The following is a 19,030-nucleotide window of genomic DNA, read 5'->3' on the forward strand; positions in this document are numbered from 1 at the left end:
CCTGCAGTAAGAACTTAAACGTTCCAGCTGACTTTTAGAAAGAAAAGAAAAAGTAAGAAATTGCTGGGGTTTAACAATATTCTTTGGGGTCTTTAAGCAATAATAGCTCAAGTAAACCGAAATTAACCCTAATTTATTATAGATTTATTATTTCTTGTACTAAATTTGTAATTAACTCCCTTCAAACTCTAGAAACTTTTTGTTAAAGTGTACTTTTTGCATCGACTGAAGGCGCAACTAGTTGCTCTAGCCTTGTTTTTGGTGCGTGTGTGTTAGCTGGTGGTGGTGCTGCGATTTTAGGGTTGGGGTAGTGGTGTGGCAGTGGTGCTACTGGTTCCCTGGTGCGATTTCTCGCACCACATTTATGGCCGGAGCGTCTTGGCCACGCGGCGTGAGCGGCAAAATCGTTTGTTTTATTGAATTTTTATTGTAGTTTGAATTTATGACGCCGGCGTCGACACTCGACTGGATTAGGGTTTCTCTCCGCTCCGGCAACAGCCTTCGAGCTGGGCGAGAGATGACTTTATCGGTTTTATTCTGCTTGTTTTTGCTGCATTAAATCGCAGCCAACGAGCCTTGGTATCTGTCGTGCGGATCCCATTCCCAAAGCCTCCCTCCCCCACCACAAATCCCCGCCCGTGGCCCCGTTTGTCTGGCAATTTTGTTGAAATAACTTCAGTGTTGCGTTTGTGTGCGTACGTGCCGCTGAAGTGCTTCCAGCCGGGTGGAGTCCTGCTTCCCCATCCGCCATCCAGCATCCGCATTCGCATCCTCCGGCCGGAGTCAGAGTCAGATTAGCTCGCAAAACCGCAGACAACAGCTGCCGCTGGCAACCAAAGCAGCGAGTCTGAAGTGGTCTGTGTACTGTGTGTGTGTTTACAGGCGGAGAAATATTATAAAACATAAGTTAAGATTTGGGAATTATGTGGAAAATCAGCTTGGCTTAGGGTTTTATAAGCTTATAAATATATATATAAAAAACGTTTGCAACATCTTTGAGAAACTTCATTTTCGATCTTGAGTTAAAAAAAGGCTTAAATGAAAAGTTCCTCCTTGTTTTTAGATTTATTATTAGACACAAAACAACCTAAAATCGGTTACACATTACTTCGATTTCTCTGAGTGTATCCTGCGAGTATGCATGTGAATAATGTCCAGTTGCGTTTGGAAAGGGGCGAGGAAGAGGGAGACCCTCAACCCGAAAGGGAAAAGAAGAAGTTTTGGGTCCCCAACCAGTTTGTTTATTTGGGCATCACGCGAAATTCGCTTCCCCCTTCGCTTTTTTTATATTTTTTTGTTTCTGGGTTTATTTTTATTAAGCGCGTAACGAAATTAGTAACTTTGGCGTCGTGATTTTGATGGCCGTACTTGAGTGTAGCCCCAGGACATTCCAAAAACCTGCTTTGATTGATTATTCACTGCATTTGTTTATCTTTCTTCCAGAGAGCTTACGCGATTACTTCGGACGTTATGGTGATATCTCAGAGGCTATGGTCATGAAGGATCCCACGACGCGCAGATCCAGGTGAGTGGTGCTTTATGAAAGGGGTTTACTTCTTGAAGAGGTTTGATTTCTTTATTTTCTGGGGATAAGGTGAAGGTTGTTGGGGAGAATCTTTGGGGAGAAATAATTAAGTTAAAAGGGTGAAAGTTCTAATACTTATAATATAATGTTATTAAAGAAAAGACATGATATTTGATATCCGAAGACAACGTAGGTATTCCTAATTACTTTGTAAATATTAGTTTACCTATCCTGCCACTTGTATTCAAAAAGCCCCTCTAGTTTCTCTTTAATTTGTTCACTTTTCCAGGCCGTTTCGCCTTTTGGCTTTGATTTATCAATCAAAAAGTTCTTCCCCATCCTATGCGAAATGCTATCCGCATTGAAACTGATTTTAATTATTTGCTATTTTCGTGTAATAAATTTGTAACCCGGCAACCTTTTACCTTTCAGTCGAGCTGCCTGGCTGCCGTTGACCCCTCCATCACTCATCTGCCAGGAATCCTGTGCGCTTCAGCCATCTTTGTTGCCGTTGTTGTTTATGGCCATGCACGGCTGCATCCATTTCCAAATTTGAACAGTTTGGTTAACCGCTAATTGGTTTTCATTTTCATTGATTTTATTTTTTTCCCTCTCTGTATGTTACTCCTCTACCTATTACTCGGAGTTTTCCCCCTTTTCCATGTCCGTCTGCGTTGTGTTGTGTATTTTTCCCGTAACGTTTGTCATTTGTTGCGGTTTCGATCAACTTTCGGTTGGCTGAACGTGGCCAATACCCCATCGAAAGCACCAGCCGCCCAGTCCTGTACTTTGACCTTATTTAAAAATGCTTAACGTAAATTAGCTGGTTTTTGCGGACAGTATGAATAATGAGATGGCATTTAAACGAGTCAATTTCAATTTCAATATACACCGAATAAAATTTAAGAGCTAGTAATTATAAACAGCTTTCTTAATCAGCTAATTAGTGGGCTTATGATTAGTTTTTTATGGCAAAGTTTTAATTGACATTAAGTCAGGTTATTCGGCAATTTTCTTTTAATTATTACAGTTCTTACTATTTAAAGTTCTAATTGTGATTAAATATAAAACCTGTGAGAATCTCTTAACACTTCATACAAAGAAAGTTAAAGACCGCTCAACAAGGCAGTGTTTATGCTCCGCTTTCCCTTTGCACTAATTAAGCGTTTTATGGGGCGTATACACAATGCGCGGAAGTTCCCTATCTTTTTGTGAAGAATTTTTTCACCCGTTTTAAACAACTGCTGCTGGAATTCGTCCAACGAAATATATCTTTGTTTTAATTGAATTTCATCTAATGTCAGTGGAGTGGCGGCGAAGCTTTCAGGTTAACAAGCGACGAAAGTTTATGCCACCTTCGTGCATTTCTGGCTCTGCCTTTTGCTCCTGACTCTTTTCCACTCGCAGGATCAGGAGCAGAAGCAGGAGCAGGAGCGCCGTGTGTCCTTTCGCCTTTGTGCATGTCATGTTGGCTGGCAAAATTTTTATGAACTGCGTGCAGCAGAAGCTGTAGCTGTAGTATCTCGTACTGCCAACAGTAAAACAGTTGGCACTTCTCCTCCCTTGAAACCCCTCTCTCTCCCACTGGCACGCCTTCTTGCCAGCGACAACAACCTCCGACCCTTGGAAAAGTGTCTTAAGGGTGGAACTGACACCGGCTGTGGCAGTGGCAGGTGTGCTCTACCCTCTGGTAGTTGTAAATTCCGCAGCTCTATTTGTTGCCGTTGTGTTGCCTGATATCATCGTGTCAGGGATTTCTAGCAAAATTTAATAAAAACTTTATGTCGCTTAAAAGAATGTTTATGGAAATTTTTCACTTAAACTTGCGCAAAGTAATAAATGTAAACAGAATTCCTGAGAAGGTGCGACAACAAAATTCAAAACCGGAAGACGAGGAAGGATAAAGAGGACGAGAACAGGGACAAGGAAAAGGGGCGGAACACAGAGAGGAGCAACAAGCTGCACGCAAAGTTGCCGCAGCGAGAGTCAACAGTGTGGTTAATAAATATGCGCCCCAGTCCCGAAACAGGATACAAGGATACACCGACAGGATCAGCCATCAGCAGGCATTGCATACTTATAGGCCACCTCCTACCGCTAACTCGTTACACAGGGAGAAATGAGGGCTTTAGTTCTGATGGGTATATAGATAAGTTCAAGGTTGGGAATACTTTTAACAGATACAGGAGTCTGTAATAATGGACCTTTTCGTCCTGGATAAAATACGATAAAAATGGAAAGACAAACTTGTGATATTTTTCAAAGACTTTCTTGTTTATCCCGCAAAACTACTTAGATAACCCCACTAATTTCTCTCTCTGCACCCGACCCTTTCCCATTTTGTGCTTGTGTTTCTCTGCGTTAGATAGATGCCCTGAGATATCTCACTTCAAATGAGATTGTATATTACAATAAAATGGAGTGAAGTACAAATTAGAAAACTTGCAAATAAATTTTAAGGGCACAAAATGAACAACAGGGGCAGAAGAAGAAGGAGGCAAAAAATAAAAAACGAACGAAAAAAAAAAGGAAAATAGCTGAGGAAAAACAAAATGAAAGCAAATGGCAAACAAAACACATTCACAGAAAAGCAAAAAGAATGAGAGGGAAAATAGCGAAAAACTTTTGCAAGTTGAGCGGGAATTTTCTTGCGGGTGAGAAGACAAAGCGGGGTCGCTCAAGTGCAGCAACAATAAAAAATTGAGTAAAATGGGAAATGGCAGTGGCGGCGCTCTAAGGAAAACTCGGCACCCAATGCCTCCCACCACCTCGCCCCCTTCGCATAAGTAAATCCAAACAATTTATTGTTGTACTTTTAGCATTCTTCTTGTGCGTTGCTGCTGTTGTTGTTCTTATTGCTGTTGTTGCTGCTGCCATTGAAGCAAACATAAGCGACTTTTCAATGAGTTTCGAAAGTTATTGAAACATAAATTATATCGCACGGCGCACGCACGCCAAGAGCAGAAAGGTCCGCCCCGTTCTCCGACCCCAACCCCATGTTGAAAAAACCCCCGCGGAAAATACACAACCACAGCAACAACACGACACCCTTTTGTGTGCGTGTATATATGTGTGTGTGTGTGTGTGTTTGGCAATTAAGTTAAATTTTTTTCTCCGCCGCTTGTTAATGTTTTTTGGGTTTTATTTGGCGCTACACGCGCCAGCAGAAAATATTCGCCTTTTTTATTTATTTGCCGGACACACACGGCGAATGTTTACCTGAATCTGTATCGAATGAGAAATCGCATTTTCCACCCGCGCGCAATGTTGCATAATAAATTTAACGGGTTTTTAGATAACAGCCCGGCTACCAAACATACTAACCATAAAAAACACAAACACACACACACACTCAAATAAAAAGCGGGCTGGTCCAAAGGGATAAGAGAGGAATACAAAAAAAAAATGGTGAAAACATTTTGCAGAGCCATTAAATGCTTTTGGCTTTTGATAAACTTTGATAGAACTTCGATTTCGTAAGGCAAATTTTCGCGACATAACTCAATCGAAATGGCAACTCACTCCTGCAAAATGCTTTTTGAATGAGAAATATTTTCAAAAAAAAACAAAGAGGAGAACAGCGGGAAAACTTTTGAAAAGATTTAACAAAGACAAAGTGTTTGTTGTAATGAAGATTAAGGGTTGATTAAAGCAATTTCACACAGGCGAAATGTTTTATTTCTGGCATTTAACGGCCTTTGATAATATGCACTTAATACTCTGGTAATCCCGCCCCGTTTTGTGCGCCGCATTTAATATCCTTGTAATAATTTATGTACAACTTCAAACTGGTATTTGTCTTGCTCTAACACACACTCTCCCCGCTCCGTATCCCGCTCTCGGTGGACATAATTAACTCAATTTAATCACTTTGCCAAGCTCGCAGCTTTAGTGCGCCACTTTATGTGTTTTTTTCCGGGGGCTTTTCTTTTTTCGGTCTTATTTCCCGGCGACCTTCTGGCATTGACCACTTCGGAGTGGGGCTTTCGGACCGATCTCACATATTCGGCCAAACGCGAATGGCAGCTGCGCTTTGCCCTTTTCATGTTAATTTCCAGCGTACAAAACCAAATGGCTTTATATTTTCCCCCTCATCCACCATCTTTCTGTTGCATATGTTGAGTGTCCAAGTGTGTGAGTGTGTGTTCGAGCGTATGTATGTGTGGGTAGCAATTTTTCATCATTAATTATGGCGTCGCTGGGCGAGAGTGTGAGTGTGTGTGTGTGTGTGTGCCAAACATCAGTCAGTTACAGGAGGCAAAAGACCATTAGGACATCCCAGTCATCGGCCAAGCTGGTTGAGATGTCACTCACACACATGCACACAGCAAGAAATAGTCTTTCAGATCGATTTTTGGAATTCATTCATTCCTTAAAGGATCTCTTACTAGAATGGCAATTCAAGATCATATCTTAATAAGTTATCAAAACACTTTCAGAGAGAGGAAAAATCTGCAATTAAGTGGAAAAACGATTAGGGACCCCTTTATTTCCAGTGCACATAAACTTGGATGTTGTCAACTCATATGGCAGCAGCAATGGCAACCAACACCCCCTTTTCACTTTTCCCCGCCATTGTTACTGTTGATTATTTCATGCGCTTTCTCCCGCCCGCGCATTTTTATGCGCATTTTATGTTTGTATTTGTATGAAAAGAAAAACCCAGCCTCCCGAAAAAAAAAGAATGAATGTGGAGAATAAAGGAAGGAATATTTTTATGATCCCCACAGACTCCCCTAATCACTCACTCCCTTGTAATTGCTTTGCACACCGCACTCTTACATAATAATAATAAAATGAATTATAAAATAAAGTCACCTTTCTGCACCGCACTGGCGACTTTTTGTTAGCCCAGATGCCGCAGAATTTAATGTGGCAGCGACACTCAAAAATTGACATTAGCAGCAGGCATACGACGAAACCATAAAAACATAACAAATGGCCGGCCATAATGTGTGTCCTTAAACTGTCACTAAATCGATAAATTTTCATAATGGCCGGGCCATTTAAATATTTAGCCGAAATGTTCGGTCTCGGGAAGAAACCCCTTTTCGTAGCTCCACCACCAGCGCCTTGTTCTTCTGTCTGGATTAATAAAATTACCCAAGACCCACGCATAGATAGCGGAAAAAGCGGGCTGGAGTGGGCTGGTTTGGGGTCGAGGCTTCAGAGGTTTAAAGAAGGTGGGGCAGGGGCTGTACATCAACGCAAGGGCACGCACACACACAACTCGAGGTGGACTCGACACCGTTGACGGGGTGGCGACATAGTCGTCTTAAATGTCTCCATGCCAGGCTTGAGTAGCCTCAGCGAGCTAGAAAGGAAAAACAGGACAAGAAATATGCATTTGGAGAAAAAATATTAATAACATTGTAAGGAAAATATTTGTCATTAATCTTGACTGAATGTAATTATCATTTATGTTGTGTTTTGTTAAATAAACAAAATATTAAAATGTTAAGAGACTTGAAAACCAACTTTAAATCCTCCCTCTTGGCCTTTAACAAGAATTTACTTATATATAAAGAAAAAGAAGACACAAAAATCTTTAGCTCTAGGCTAAACACTAAAGTTAATGAAAAACGCTTAAGAAGTAAAAAAAATGCCTAAGTACATAATAAACCATATTAAATCTAAGTTTTTCTTAACAATTACGGACTAAAATTAAAAACCCTAAAAGTAAAATTTGCTTTTTGAAAGGCACTTAAATGTGGAATTTTTTCAAGCAAAAGTCTCTCTCTAAAATAGAATCACTTTAAAGATCATAAAATGGAATAAATAATAATAATAAAAATCATATTTTTTTCTGTCTGTAGCGTAGGGGTAGTGGGTCCAAGCAGACCGAGGGGTTGGGAATTTCAGGTGGCAAGAGGTTGCCACTCACGCAGGCCCAGTTAAGTGTGCGTGTTCAAGGATGCATTTTTGTGCCCAGGAAAACGACACGACACAAAACGAAACGAAACAAAGACAAAGGCATAAAAACGTGCAAAATGGGCGTGGGCGGCGCCTCTACTTTGTCCTTACCCTCCGCGTCCTTTTCCTCCTCCACCTCCTCTGACATCCCAATTTCAGAGCCGCCCCCTTGAAAGAGCAGAGCCCTCCGCCCGTCACTGTGTAGGCTTATAAAGTGCGAGGCGAGCCAAGGCAGGAAGCCACTTGTGAAAGTTTCATGCACGCGGCCCCACTTCACACGACAGCAGTCAGCCAGGGTAGGCAGGCGGGGGGGTTGGATGTGCTGCCAAAGGGGGTTGGCTCTGCTCTAAGAAAAAAACAAGAAAGAACGCGGTCACGGTTCGAATGGAAGATGCCGCGCAGTTTTAAGATGCGAGGTGTTGAAGGTGAACTTAAAATTTAAACAACTGCTAAATATTGTGGGACAGTTTCATAATCTTCCCCCTATATTCATTTAGGAAGAAAACTAATAACAAATGAAGACTTTTTTATCATTGTTAGTTTAAAAACTACCATTTCCAAATCCATTTCCATCTAAATTGGCAAATCAAGGGTATTCAACCGGCAAAACATTTGGCCACAACGAACCGCACAAAGGCGGCGTCTTGGACGGCCTGCAAGTGCTTGTTAGTGCGCTCGGGATTTGACGTTTCGCTGTAGCCGGGACTTAGAAGAGCCGGCTCTCTTGCAGCTCCAGCCTCAGTCCCTGAGCCGGGCCGGCCTCTTCATCCCGCCACGCCCACTCTGGCTGAACACTCCACTGTCGTCTTAAGTTGCATTCCTTTTCGCAATTGTTCGTTCGGGGCGCTTTTGTTTTGTTGTTTCGAAATTTTTACACGAAAAAGTCATTTGAATATGCGTTGCCTACCTCCTCGGATTGAAAGTTTTGTTAGCCGTCAGCTACTTTCGTTGAAACCCCCACCCACTCGGATGGAAATTCCACCCCTCTCCCCTTACTGTGCTGTTCTAAGGTTGAGGGCATGGCTTGCGGCTTCTGTGCTTTTTAAGCAGCGCATAGACAATATAATGTTCGCCTCCATTTCCAGCCTTGACTGCAACTTGTATATTAACAATACTGAAGGAAAACTGAAGAGCAGCAGGGGCGGGTCTAACAGGGGGCTGAGTCATGGGAGGGGTTAACAAGGGGTGGGCTGGTAAGGGGCTGACGGAGACGCAGAGACAATTGTTTTCTTACTTCCGCTGACTTCAAGAGCAATTCACAGTAGTTTGTCATTCTGTCTGGCACTGAGGTCAGTTGAGGTTGAGGCAATTAAGAGATATAAGAAAATGGGTTGGACTTCTAGGGGGGAGTGGAAAGGCTAGAGGTTAGGATTTCCATTTTCTTCAGGTGCCCATCCAAAGGTTTTCATTTGATGTGCATATTAAGCAGTGCACCTGGCATAAAATCACACAAATTGGTGGTCTGTTGGAAATGAAAAGAAAATATATAAAAATATTGATTAAATATTAGAAAAGTTTATATTCATTTTGCTTTTCTAGATTCTTCTCTAGAAAACTCTATGATACCTAATTTAAAGAGGTTTTCTAAAGAATATGTTGTAAGGAACTGGCTAAGACCTGTGACTAAACTAGGACAAGACCTTTACTTCATTCAAAATCAATTCAAATTCCGAACATATCCTTAAACAGTTTTTCCGTTATGTGCAGTAAAAGCCCTTTCTCCCATTGAAAAAGATTCCCATTTAGTGCAGTTGAACCTTACTCAATTTCAACTAATCTTTGGCCTGGATATCCTGGATTCTATTTACTTTGTCCGCATCGAAAAACCCAACCCTTCACCCCCGTAATTTACCTTTAAATGAGCTTTCGGTTACAGTTTTGGCAATTGCCTGGGGGCGGAATATCCTCATCATCATCCTGCACCTGATCACTGGACATATGCTGGGACTTCTAATATTGTTATCTGCTCCCATTACAAACACACACAGAGATAAACACACACACATACACACCCTGGTATCCTTATGCCAGCCAACACCTTGATGTGAACTTTGACCGTTTTGGTAACTCATTTAGTTAGATTATTTACGGTAATCCAAGACGCCAGCCACAAGCCAACCGCCAACTTAACTGCAGACACTCTCAGTTGGCCAGGAGTATGGCTCCTCTATACTCCTTTACCCCTTCCCGGCTGCCCAAGCTTCCCCCTTTAAGGGTGGACTAGCAACTACATTCTTCCACAGCTATGAGTATGAGTATCTACGGGCTAAATACATGCAAGTTGTTTTGCTAAATTGTGCGTAAGCTCAGGAGCAGCAGCAACAAGGATCTTCGGAAACTTTCTCAAGCTCTGCCATGCCAATTCAAATAACACTTTTATTTTGCTCTCAGATGCCCCACGCCCTGTTTTCGGTACGTGTCTGCGGTGTTTGTGTGTGTTACATGATTGCCACGCCCCCTTTTCCTTGAGCTCACCTGTCGCAGCAGCCAGGTTTTTTGCGGGGGCAGCTGAAGGCACACAGCATCATCCTTGGCTGCTGGCAGCTTGTGTGCGTGCGCTCATTAGCATTCTGAAACGGCTTTATAAAATTCAACAAGCAACCCAAGTTGCATGTTCTCTATAAGGGGGAAGGGAGTGGGTTGTGTGGTAGTGGGGTGTGCTGGGGTCAGAATATAGGCAACCCATTGCCGCCCACTCTGCACCCCGCCATGGAAAAACACCCTCCTCTTCTTGTCGAAGGCTGCATGTCTCTGCTGTTGCCCTTGTTGTTGCCTAGTTTCTCGTTCTTTGTCTAAGCTTACACGAGGCGAAGAAAAGGGCCTTGTAAGTTATTAAATAGATTTCTAGATTCTAGAATCTTTGTTAAATATTTCTAAAATAATAACAAATTATAAAGAAATAAAAATAATTAATATAGTCAGAAGATTTTAAGGCCTTTTAGGAAAGGACGTTAAGACGCCTAAAATGAAAAATAAGTAGATTGATGATTGATGATTTTAGTCCCATTTTCAGTATGTGTTCTTAAGTTTTGTAATATGTTTCTCATTACTTATGAACATATATATCAAACTATATACTATATATCTATATATTCTATATCAAAGTCTAGTTCCCTCCCTGTTTTCTCCCTGTGCATTTGTGTGTGCGTTTTTTCATTGTTGTTGCCTGCACACATTCTGTTGTTATCCTGAGCTCTGCACCGCTCCCTCTCTCTCTCACACAATTACTCACTCTGTCCCTGTCTCACTAGCCATCCCGCTCGCTGGCTATCGCTGGCTCTGTCTTTCGTGCGGATGGCATGCCGGTCTGCCTCGAGTTGCATAAATTGAATCTGAATTTGTGAGTAAATTGCACACAGGAGACACATTATTTTTGAGTTTTGCCTTTTAAATTTGTGGCTTTTCACTTTGAGTTCCCCTAACAGCGCCACCGCCGCCCTTATCGCCACCCCAGAAATTGCAACAATCTCTGTCCTCAACTTTGTGGCACACACTCTCTCTCTCAGTCTGCCTGTCTGTGCCCTAACCACTTTGCTTGGCAATTTTGTGTGACCCACTTGAACATTGGATTGAAGTTACGCCTACTACTGAGCCACTCCAGCCACCTCAAGGCCCACCCCAGAGCCGCATACTAAATCACCCATTTAAATCAATATTAATAGGTGCAGGCCTCTTTTTCGCAAATTGCACATTGCACAAATTGTTCGTCTATAAATACGATAAAATGTTTATTTAATATGTACCAGACCGTGCCAGCTGTACGGGAATCCAGAAAGCCAATACCAGGACGACGACAACAACAACAACAACAACAACAACAGCAGCAAATAATAATGACTTATCCATAGCACGTAGCTGGGCTTGGCTTGGCGAAAGTGTAGGCAAAATCAAAGACACAACCGGCCTGGGCAATCCTTTTCCATATGCAAATTGTTTTTATAAATTTGCAACAAGCAATTGTTTGTTGGCATTGTTGTTGAATGGCAATTTGTATGGCAAAAATACACTCGACTCGATACGAGATATAACCCAAAGAATGTCAAAATGGAAAGCAACATTTTATAAGGATTATTGTTGGGCTAATCCCCAGAAGGGGAGAAACTTTGATTTTGCAACGTAGTCATATATTTAATATAGTGCAAGCTCAAATTTAATCCCTGTTTTATAAATAATTGCCCTTCAGTAGGCAATAAAATTTCAATGAAGCAATTACATGTCCGCATTATCTGTTTAACTTTCAATTACAAATGATTTAACTGACAAGTAAATTGTATGGAAAAACGCAAACAATAAAACCGTATGTCAAAAGTGGAGCAGCGAGGGGTTGAGATGGGTTAACCAGCCAGTCGAATGGGGTTAAGGCAAATTACCGACAGAATTTCTAGGCCAGGCATGCATTATTTGAACCCAGTTAACTGGCCTGATATTCTAAGATAACCAACTATAACATTTCAGTCTTAAATTTGTGGCTTTAATTTGGAAATTGCCTTTTGGCTTGATTAAATTTTAATTTAAATTAGCATACTTATCAAAAAGCCAACTGCATCTGAGATAGTTGCAGCCATTTGCTAAACTAGTTACTACATCAAGTACACATGCAGCTGAACAAATTAATTGCTTTGCACTTATTCCGCCATTAATGACAGAGCGTAGCTTTTAGCTACTAAATTATTTTAAATGCCGTATATTTAGTTTCTATGATTTACGGCAAGGTCGGCGCAGCATGGAAAGTGTAATTATAATGACGCCTTCCCATTAAAATGACTGTTATTAAAAGCAAGTTAGAAAGCTTTAAAAACTATTTAATTTTAATATCCTATACTTTAAGATAGATCCTTGCAATCATTTTAGGATCAGTCTCAAACTTAGCTTAAACCATATTGAAATCACATTTCCTAAGTTAAATCTCCCTGACTACTCATTAAACATCTCTATCGTGACCATGACCAGCTCAAATGTAAAGGTAAACTCGTACTTCTGTAGGTTGTTCAGCCTTTATCCACCTTTCCAGTTGACCATTTGGATCTGGAAATGTTAACTGGGCCTGGTTTCTGGGCCACACGACGTGGAATCAGGACCGTAACAATTGCCACAATTGCAATAGAATCGTCGTTAATTACTGTCTGTGCTTGCGGTTCTTGTTGGGCTCGGATTGAGTGGGGTGTGGGTGGGTGTTTGGTGTTGCAAGATGGGTGGCTGGATGGAGGCAGTGGCAATGCCAGTGGTGGGCTTAAAAGAGCAAGACAAATACGAGCATGTGTCTGGGCTGAAAGAAGTTGCGAGTTTCGCAGCGAGGAAGCGAAGGCGAAGAAGCATCGTTAAGCGCTGCTGCCAAGTGGCAAAACTCAAATAAACATAAACGTCCACACAGGCGGCGTTGTACGGGGTAGGGGGGAAGGCTGGGTTAAAAAGGGGGGTGCCACTGCCACTGCCACTGGCACTGCCACAGCCCAAAATCTGTGAGCTGGTTTGTTGTCTTTGCCTGTCTCGTTTCGTTTCGTTTCGTTGCTTTGGCATGGGAGACTCATTAAAATGCAGTGCGAGATAATAAGCATTTTAATTAAATATTTAACAAGAATAAGTTTATCACAACACGAACGAAAGAAACAGGGACAGAAAGAGACGGGGCTCTTAGCAGGCAGGAAAGAGATGGGTCACGTGTAATGGCTTGTAAGCGTCTGCCTTCGAACAGTTCGAAAAAGGGGCATTTGTGGAAAGGGAGTGGCATAGGGAGATAGCAGGGAGGCGGCCTTAGACTGCTCATTTGCCCCACTTGCCCCGTCTTTCTCCGGCAATATTTTGATGTAATTTGAGCGCCTAATTGGCGCACGTGCTAAACTGACGATGGCAGGTTCAACTTTGGCCGGGTATCCTGTTTCTCTTTCTGTTTTTCTGGTTCTGGTTCTGGTCCTTGGTTCAGGTTCAGTTACTTGGCTCCTGGCTTGGGTAAATATTTGCAGAACTTCTCGCTAACCGTCTCCTGTTTACATCTCCTTCCAAATCTACTTGCAGAGGCTTCGGCTTTGTCACATTCAGCGATCCAAATAGCGTAGATAAGGTACTCACCCAAGGCACACACGAGCTGGATGGCAAAAAGGTAAATGTTACACACGAACTCTTTGCTTTTTTCTTCCATTTTTCATCTCCTTTTTTCTACACTTATTTTCCAAACAGCAAACTCCACTTTAACTATGCTAAATATTTGCTCAAAAAAGCATCATACCCCAATATTTTCCCCCCAACCCTTTATTGACAGCAATTAGAAAGTCAAAGCATAGCGGCATAGGTAAAAAACAGCAGGAAAGAAAGGCATACAAAAGTTTACAAAAAACAAGGCCCGAAAAGGCCAAACAATTTTTAATTAGCTGATATGACAGGAACATCAAATGAGCTGAAATCGCTGTTTTATCTTTCTTTTTCGAAGCGCTTTTCACGAAATTTCAGTTTTAAGGACACTCAACTAGGTAGATGTTTTCACATTTAAATTTCCTGTTAATATATCTGTTCCTTAATCATATGTCATATTTATAAATCAGTTAAAGATAATTTCATATTTAATTTTGAGTTTAATCACAATAATAATGAAACCAAACAAAATATATTTATTTCTTCCACAAAAAGTTAACTCTCCTTTATCCATTAAACACAGCTTAATCCACGTTATTAGTCAATTTTCCGCCAAGATGTCGTATCTCTATTTTATCCATTTAATTAATCAGCCTCGGCAAACGCTGTTCATTGCTCTGCATAAATACATTTCCGAAAGGGCCTTCCTTCCGCATTTTGTGTAGGTGGAAATCGCATTTGATTAGCCGAACGCTGGCGGAGAGAGAGAGAAAGAGAGTGTACAGTGGAAACACGGTGTAATGATATTCGCCACGCATTACGCATTGGCATTAGGCTAATTGAGTGAAGCCGCACTGTTACTAGTCCGTCCATCGAGCATCCAATGTCCATCCGATCATCCTTTTATGCTTGCCAACTGTAAATAAAATGCGCTGCCAGCATTTATGTGGAGGTTTTTGTTTGTTTCGCAACTGCATTTATATGCCGGTACGTGTAATGTTTATATCTATATATATATATCTGGTATATCCAGTATATACACGTCTTCCTGACTTTCGGCTGGTCAGGGATTTTCGTGTTTCCGGTTGGCTGAACAGCAACGCAAAAACGAAACGAAACGCAGCGCGAATTCATTTCATTTCGTTACGGTTTTTCGGCCTGATGTATTTCAAAAAGGCAAAAGCATCGACATCCTCCAAAAATCCAAAAGCCGTTCGGCACTCAGCGCTGATTAGTTTTAATTTTAATCTAAAAATCAATTTCCCGCCGTGCGGTGCGGTGCGGTCCGACACGGTGTGGCTTCTCTTGTTTTTCGTCCTGCACACAGGAAATCAACACGGCAACAAATTTCGGAACCAGTCGCATGTCCTGCCTATCCTGTGACAGATTTCCCCCGTACATATATCTCTATATATATATATATATATATATGAACGAATTATTATCGCCAGAGGATATAGCGTTGCTTCCTTTCACTCGGCGTGGCTCCTTCATTGGCTTAAGATACCCAGATAAATGCAACAGCAGCACTTCAGCTGCCAGGATTTAGTGCCACCCTCGCACCCAGATTTCCTTTTTTTCAGCTGTCAAGACGAGCTGTGTCCTTGCACTAATATGAAAGCCACAGCTCGAACGGCAAATGGCAGGGGCAGGAAAATCAGGAAAAGCGTCGAGAAAATGCTGAAAGATAGACCAGGCAAAAAATGCTTAAAATTGAATTTTTATGATTTTTAATTATTTTTAATGACGCTGCTTATTGGGTAGAGAAGCTGCTTCGCTTTTTTTCTCCTTACGCCCGCTGGCCGAGCAATTTGTTACGCGTTAATTCGTGCGTGCTCAGCTTGAAGTCACCCACTAGCAGACACCACCCACAGCACCACCCACAGCCACATCCACAACCCCCCTTGGGGCAATTTCATTTAATGTGCAGTGCAGGCTTATGCAAGATTTATGCGCAGCTATTAATATGAAGAGTTGTGCGAAATGTTCTTTTCATTTAAATGTCATTAAGCATACGATTTCCTTCGGATCTTCCCATCGACTCATGCTATTTTTCTCCCTCTCTGTCTCCCTCTCGCCCGCAGGTCGATCCGAAAGTAGCTTTTCCGCGCCGTGCACATCCCAAGGTAAGTACCAGTGGAAAACCAAAAAATATATTTTGTTACATATATATAATATAAGAAAATAAGCCATCCAGCAGAGAAAATATACTGTAAACAAGGAAAGCTAGCCAGGAAAAGCAAAGTGTGAAATATTTTTGACTTAAAAGGTTTTTACACAACTTATAAATATTATTTTTCGCATTTATTAATATTTCTTTATCAGATATTATAAAAATATAATTACATTTACCAAATATATATATAAAAATAATTAAATTTACAACAAAATATGTGGTCGTTGACCAACTCTGGGACTTTAAGTTAACACTTAACCATGGAAATCAACATAAGATATGTTAAAATAACTTTATAAAATTTGATTTAATTAAACAAAATATTTATGGTATAAAAAAAATATATATATAACTCCCCAAAAAGGGTATAAAAATACAAAAATAACAAACCAACTCACTGAAATACAGAAAAAGACGCAGTCCCAAAAAATGTCGCCCGTTTTCGTGGCTTTCTGAGTGTGTGGTTCGAGGTGGGCTGGCAAAAGGATGTGTCATAAGTAGCAGTAAATGGCAGATGAAATTAAAAACGGAAGACGACAACAACAACAACAACAACAACGGTGCTGCCAAGTTGGGGAGAAGATAACTTTGTGTCTGACAGGCGTCGGTTGCTTTGGCTTCCTCCCAACATCACCACCCACCGCCCAGTTGAGCCACCCACAATGCCACCTTAACACCAGCACTCTTAAAGTGATGATGACAACAGAAATTCGGCAAAAAAGCAAAAGGCATAAGGGGAACCGCTGCGAACTGCTGCTGTCTGCAGCACATCGCATCCACCCCTCTCTTTCTACCGCCAGGATTCCCCCTCTCTCTCTCTCTTTCTTTACTTGCCACACGCACATTTTCTACCGGTTAGACAGCGCGTTACAAATGTGCCTCTGTTTTTCGGTTTTTTTCTGTCCTCCTTTATGCTGGTATACCCTTTATAAGGGGTAAGATCTATTGGAAAATCCGAAAGGTGATATGGGAAAGGGAAAAAAGGGAATGTAATTTAAGTTTCGTTTATTAAATGCCTTATAAACATACCTTTAAAAATTTGGATCAAATTTGGTGGTTAAACATTTTTAATCCGCTAGGATAACCCTTAGCCTTAATGATATTTGAAGTTTGAACTGTGAGTGACATAATATAATCCATTGGTTGAATTACATAAGCAGTAGTATAGACAAATCTATGAAATCCTTTTCTTAATCAAATCAGTATATATCCCACTTCGACTTCCTTAGCTGAATAACTTCTTCCCGATTCGGCTGAACGACAAACCGCAAAGCACACCAAAAATACGCACGCAAATGGCACCCACACACACACACGCTCCTGCTTAAAATAAACCATACACATACATACATACATACATAAGACAAGGAAACCAAGTCGAAGGCAGTGCCTCCTGTTTCCTACCCCTCTACCCACCACCATATCCTTCACTTGCCAGGAACTCTCCTTGGAGCTATATGCGTGCTTATCAACACGCAGCTGATTTCCGTTGATATTCCAGAGGCGCGTGCCTCCCGAACACTGCCCCGCCCCCTTTTGAAATTACCACCCCCACCACCCAACACTCCCTTCCAGCACCAACAGCAGCCAACAATTATTTACGTAATGTTATTATTATAATATTTTTTTAAACGCATTCTCACTGGATTTGCGCGGCGTTACCAAGAAGTAGACAGCCACAAGGATGAAGCCAAAAAGGATGTTGGGTGGTTTAAGGAGGTTTTAAGAAGAGGGCAGAGAGGCTGAAAGGGGGGCAAGGCTAGGACGTTGGCTATGCGGCATTTTGCGAGTGGCTTTGTGTTTTGCTGGGGATCTGCAGCTACGCGCGAATATCCTCTCGCATATTAAAAGGCGTTTAAAAACATAAATCCAGCGTCTAACGGCTGCTTATGAAAATTACGAGGAAAAAATGACTGACAGAGCGGGACGGCAAATGGGGTATAGAAAGAGATGGCAGGACGGCTTAGTGCGAGGCAAATGGCAGGGACACCCAAAGGAGTTTTCCTACGCAGGACGGCGACGAAAAAAGGAAGATATCTGTAGGAAAAAAAATTTGCAGGCGACATCAAAAGCAAAAAAAAAAAAAAATGGGGGAAAAAAGGGAAAGGAAAAATGGGAAAGAGAGGCAGAATGATAGGGAGGACAATTTCTCGCACCGTTTGCCAGGACCAAAAAACGAGGACTGAGCCTGAGAAGGAAGGATTGCCCACAAAATGCGGCCCAAAATGCTTGCGGTTGCAGCGAAAGTTAAGAGTTTTAAAAAAGGAGCGTAGACGTAGGCAGTTGGCGGGCAGGGGGTCTTTTCTGGATTTAGATGGGGCCTAACTGTGGGGAACGGGAAGAAACATAATGAAATGAAGCATACTAAATGACGCTGCTAAGTTTTCGGTGGGACACACACAAACACACTCAAGAAGGGGCACTCAAAGAAACTTCTACTAGGATCGTTATGAAAAATAAAAAATATCTTTATGTTTTACTCTACAAATTTACATAGCTTTAAGTCTAACATTTATAAAAATACTCTCAGATGAAAGTTCATCTTTCAATTTCTAACCGAAATCTAATAGTTTTCCTCTCAGTGTACTGGCACACACACGCATACCGCGCCATAATGAAATGCGAAAAAATGATGATGATATTTTTGGACCATAAAATGCAGATGAGCCGACTAAGCAGAAAATAGTGTGGCAGCCTGAGAAAGGGGACACTCTCCGCAGGAGAGAATGAGGGGTGCTAAGTAGGCCTCTACTTTCACAGCATCCCCTACTTTCAGCTCCCCCCTTACTTTCCCTTCAGCCTTTTCTACACATGTCGCAAACTCTTCCCCCAACTTTGGCTGGAGTTAATTTCTTCGCTTTTTAAGCACTCTCCCCATCATGAATATGAAATGTATATTTGTGTTAGTTATATTTTTTGGGGGGCGGCGTTTGTGAAGAATAGGTCGGTAGGAGTGGCGGTCGGGAGGGGAGTGGCATACATATGTCATGTAAAAAGTTCGCTTTTAATGTGCAAAATTGCTGGCGGACTAGGGCCATAAAAGTGCATGGGAATAAGTGAAATGGATTTTTGGGCTACGCTGTCCTGTCCCATATAAGTGCGCCATAAAAAAATGAATATCCCGAAAGCTAGGTCCCGGGGCAGCAGATATAGTTTGAACTTGGCTAGGATTTATGGCTGTTTGTTCGGAACAAAAGAAAAGGCAGAGCCAGACCCCAGTATGAATCTCCTGCCTTATATTCCTCTGGAGTGCGTGGGTGAGCAGGAAAAAATAAAGCGGAATATCCAAGAATCGTTGAGTTGGGTAAATCCTTTAATGTTGAGCTGAGGTGCGTACACGAACAGGTCGT

The 19,030-nt window shown here is 41.7% G+C and overlaps 1 protein-coding gene across 6 annotated transcripts in view; it reads left to right on the forward strand.

Moving 5' to 3' along the window:
- The window catches only part of LOC108114094 (RNA-binding protein Musashi homolog Rbp6), a 172,111-nt gene that overhangs the window by 60,521 nt on the left and 92,560 nt on the right, over window positions 1–19,030 (forward strand). For all 6 annotated transcript variants that reach the window (XR_001772735.1, XM_017224850.1, XM_017224847.1 and 3 more), the window contains exons 4-6: window positions 1,444–1,525; window positions 13,451–13,535; window positions 15,589–15,630. Coding sequence is in view for 5 of the 6 variants with exons in the window: in XM_017224850.1 (XP_017080339.1) it covers window positions 1,444–1,525; window positions 13,451–13,535; window positions 15,589–15,630 (209 nt within the window). In the remaining variant the exon portion in view is untranslated. The remainder of the gene's footprint in view (window positions 1–1,443; window positions 1,526–13,450; window positions 13,536–15,588; window positions 15,631–19,030) is intronic.

This window comes from Drosophila eugracilis, unplaced genomic scaffold (assembly GCF_018153835.1).
Source record: "Drosophila eugracilis isolate 14026-0451.02 unplaced genomic scaffold, ASM1815383v1 contig_2154, whole genome shotgun sequence".
NCBI classification, from domain to species: Eukaryota; Metazoa; Arthropoda; class Insecta; order Diptera; family Drosophilidae; genus Drosophila; species Drosophila eugracilis.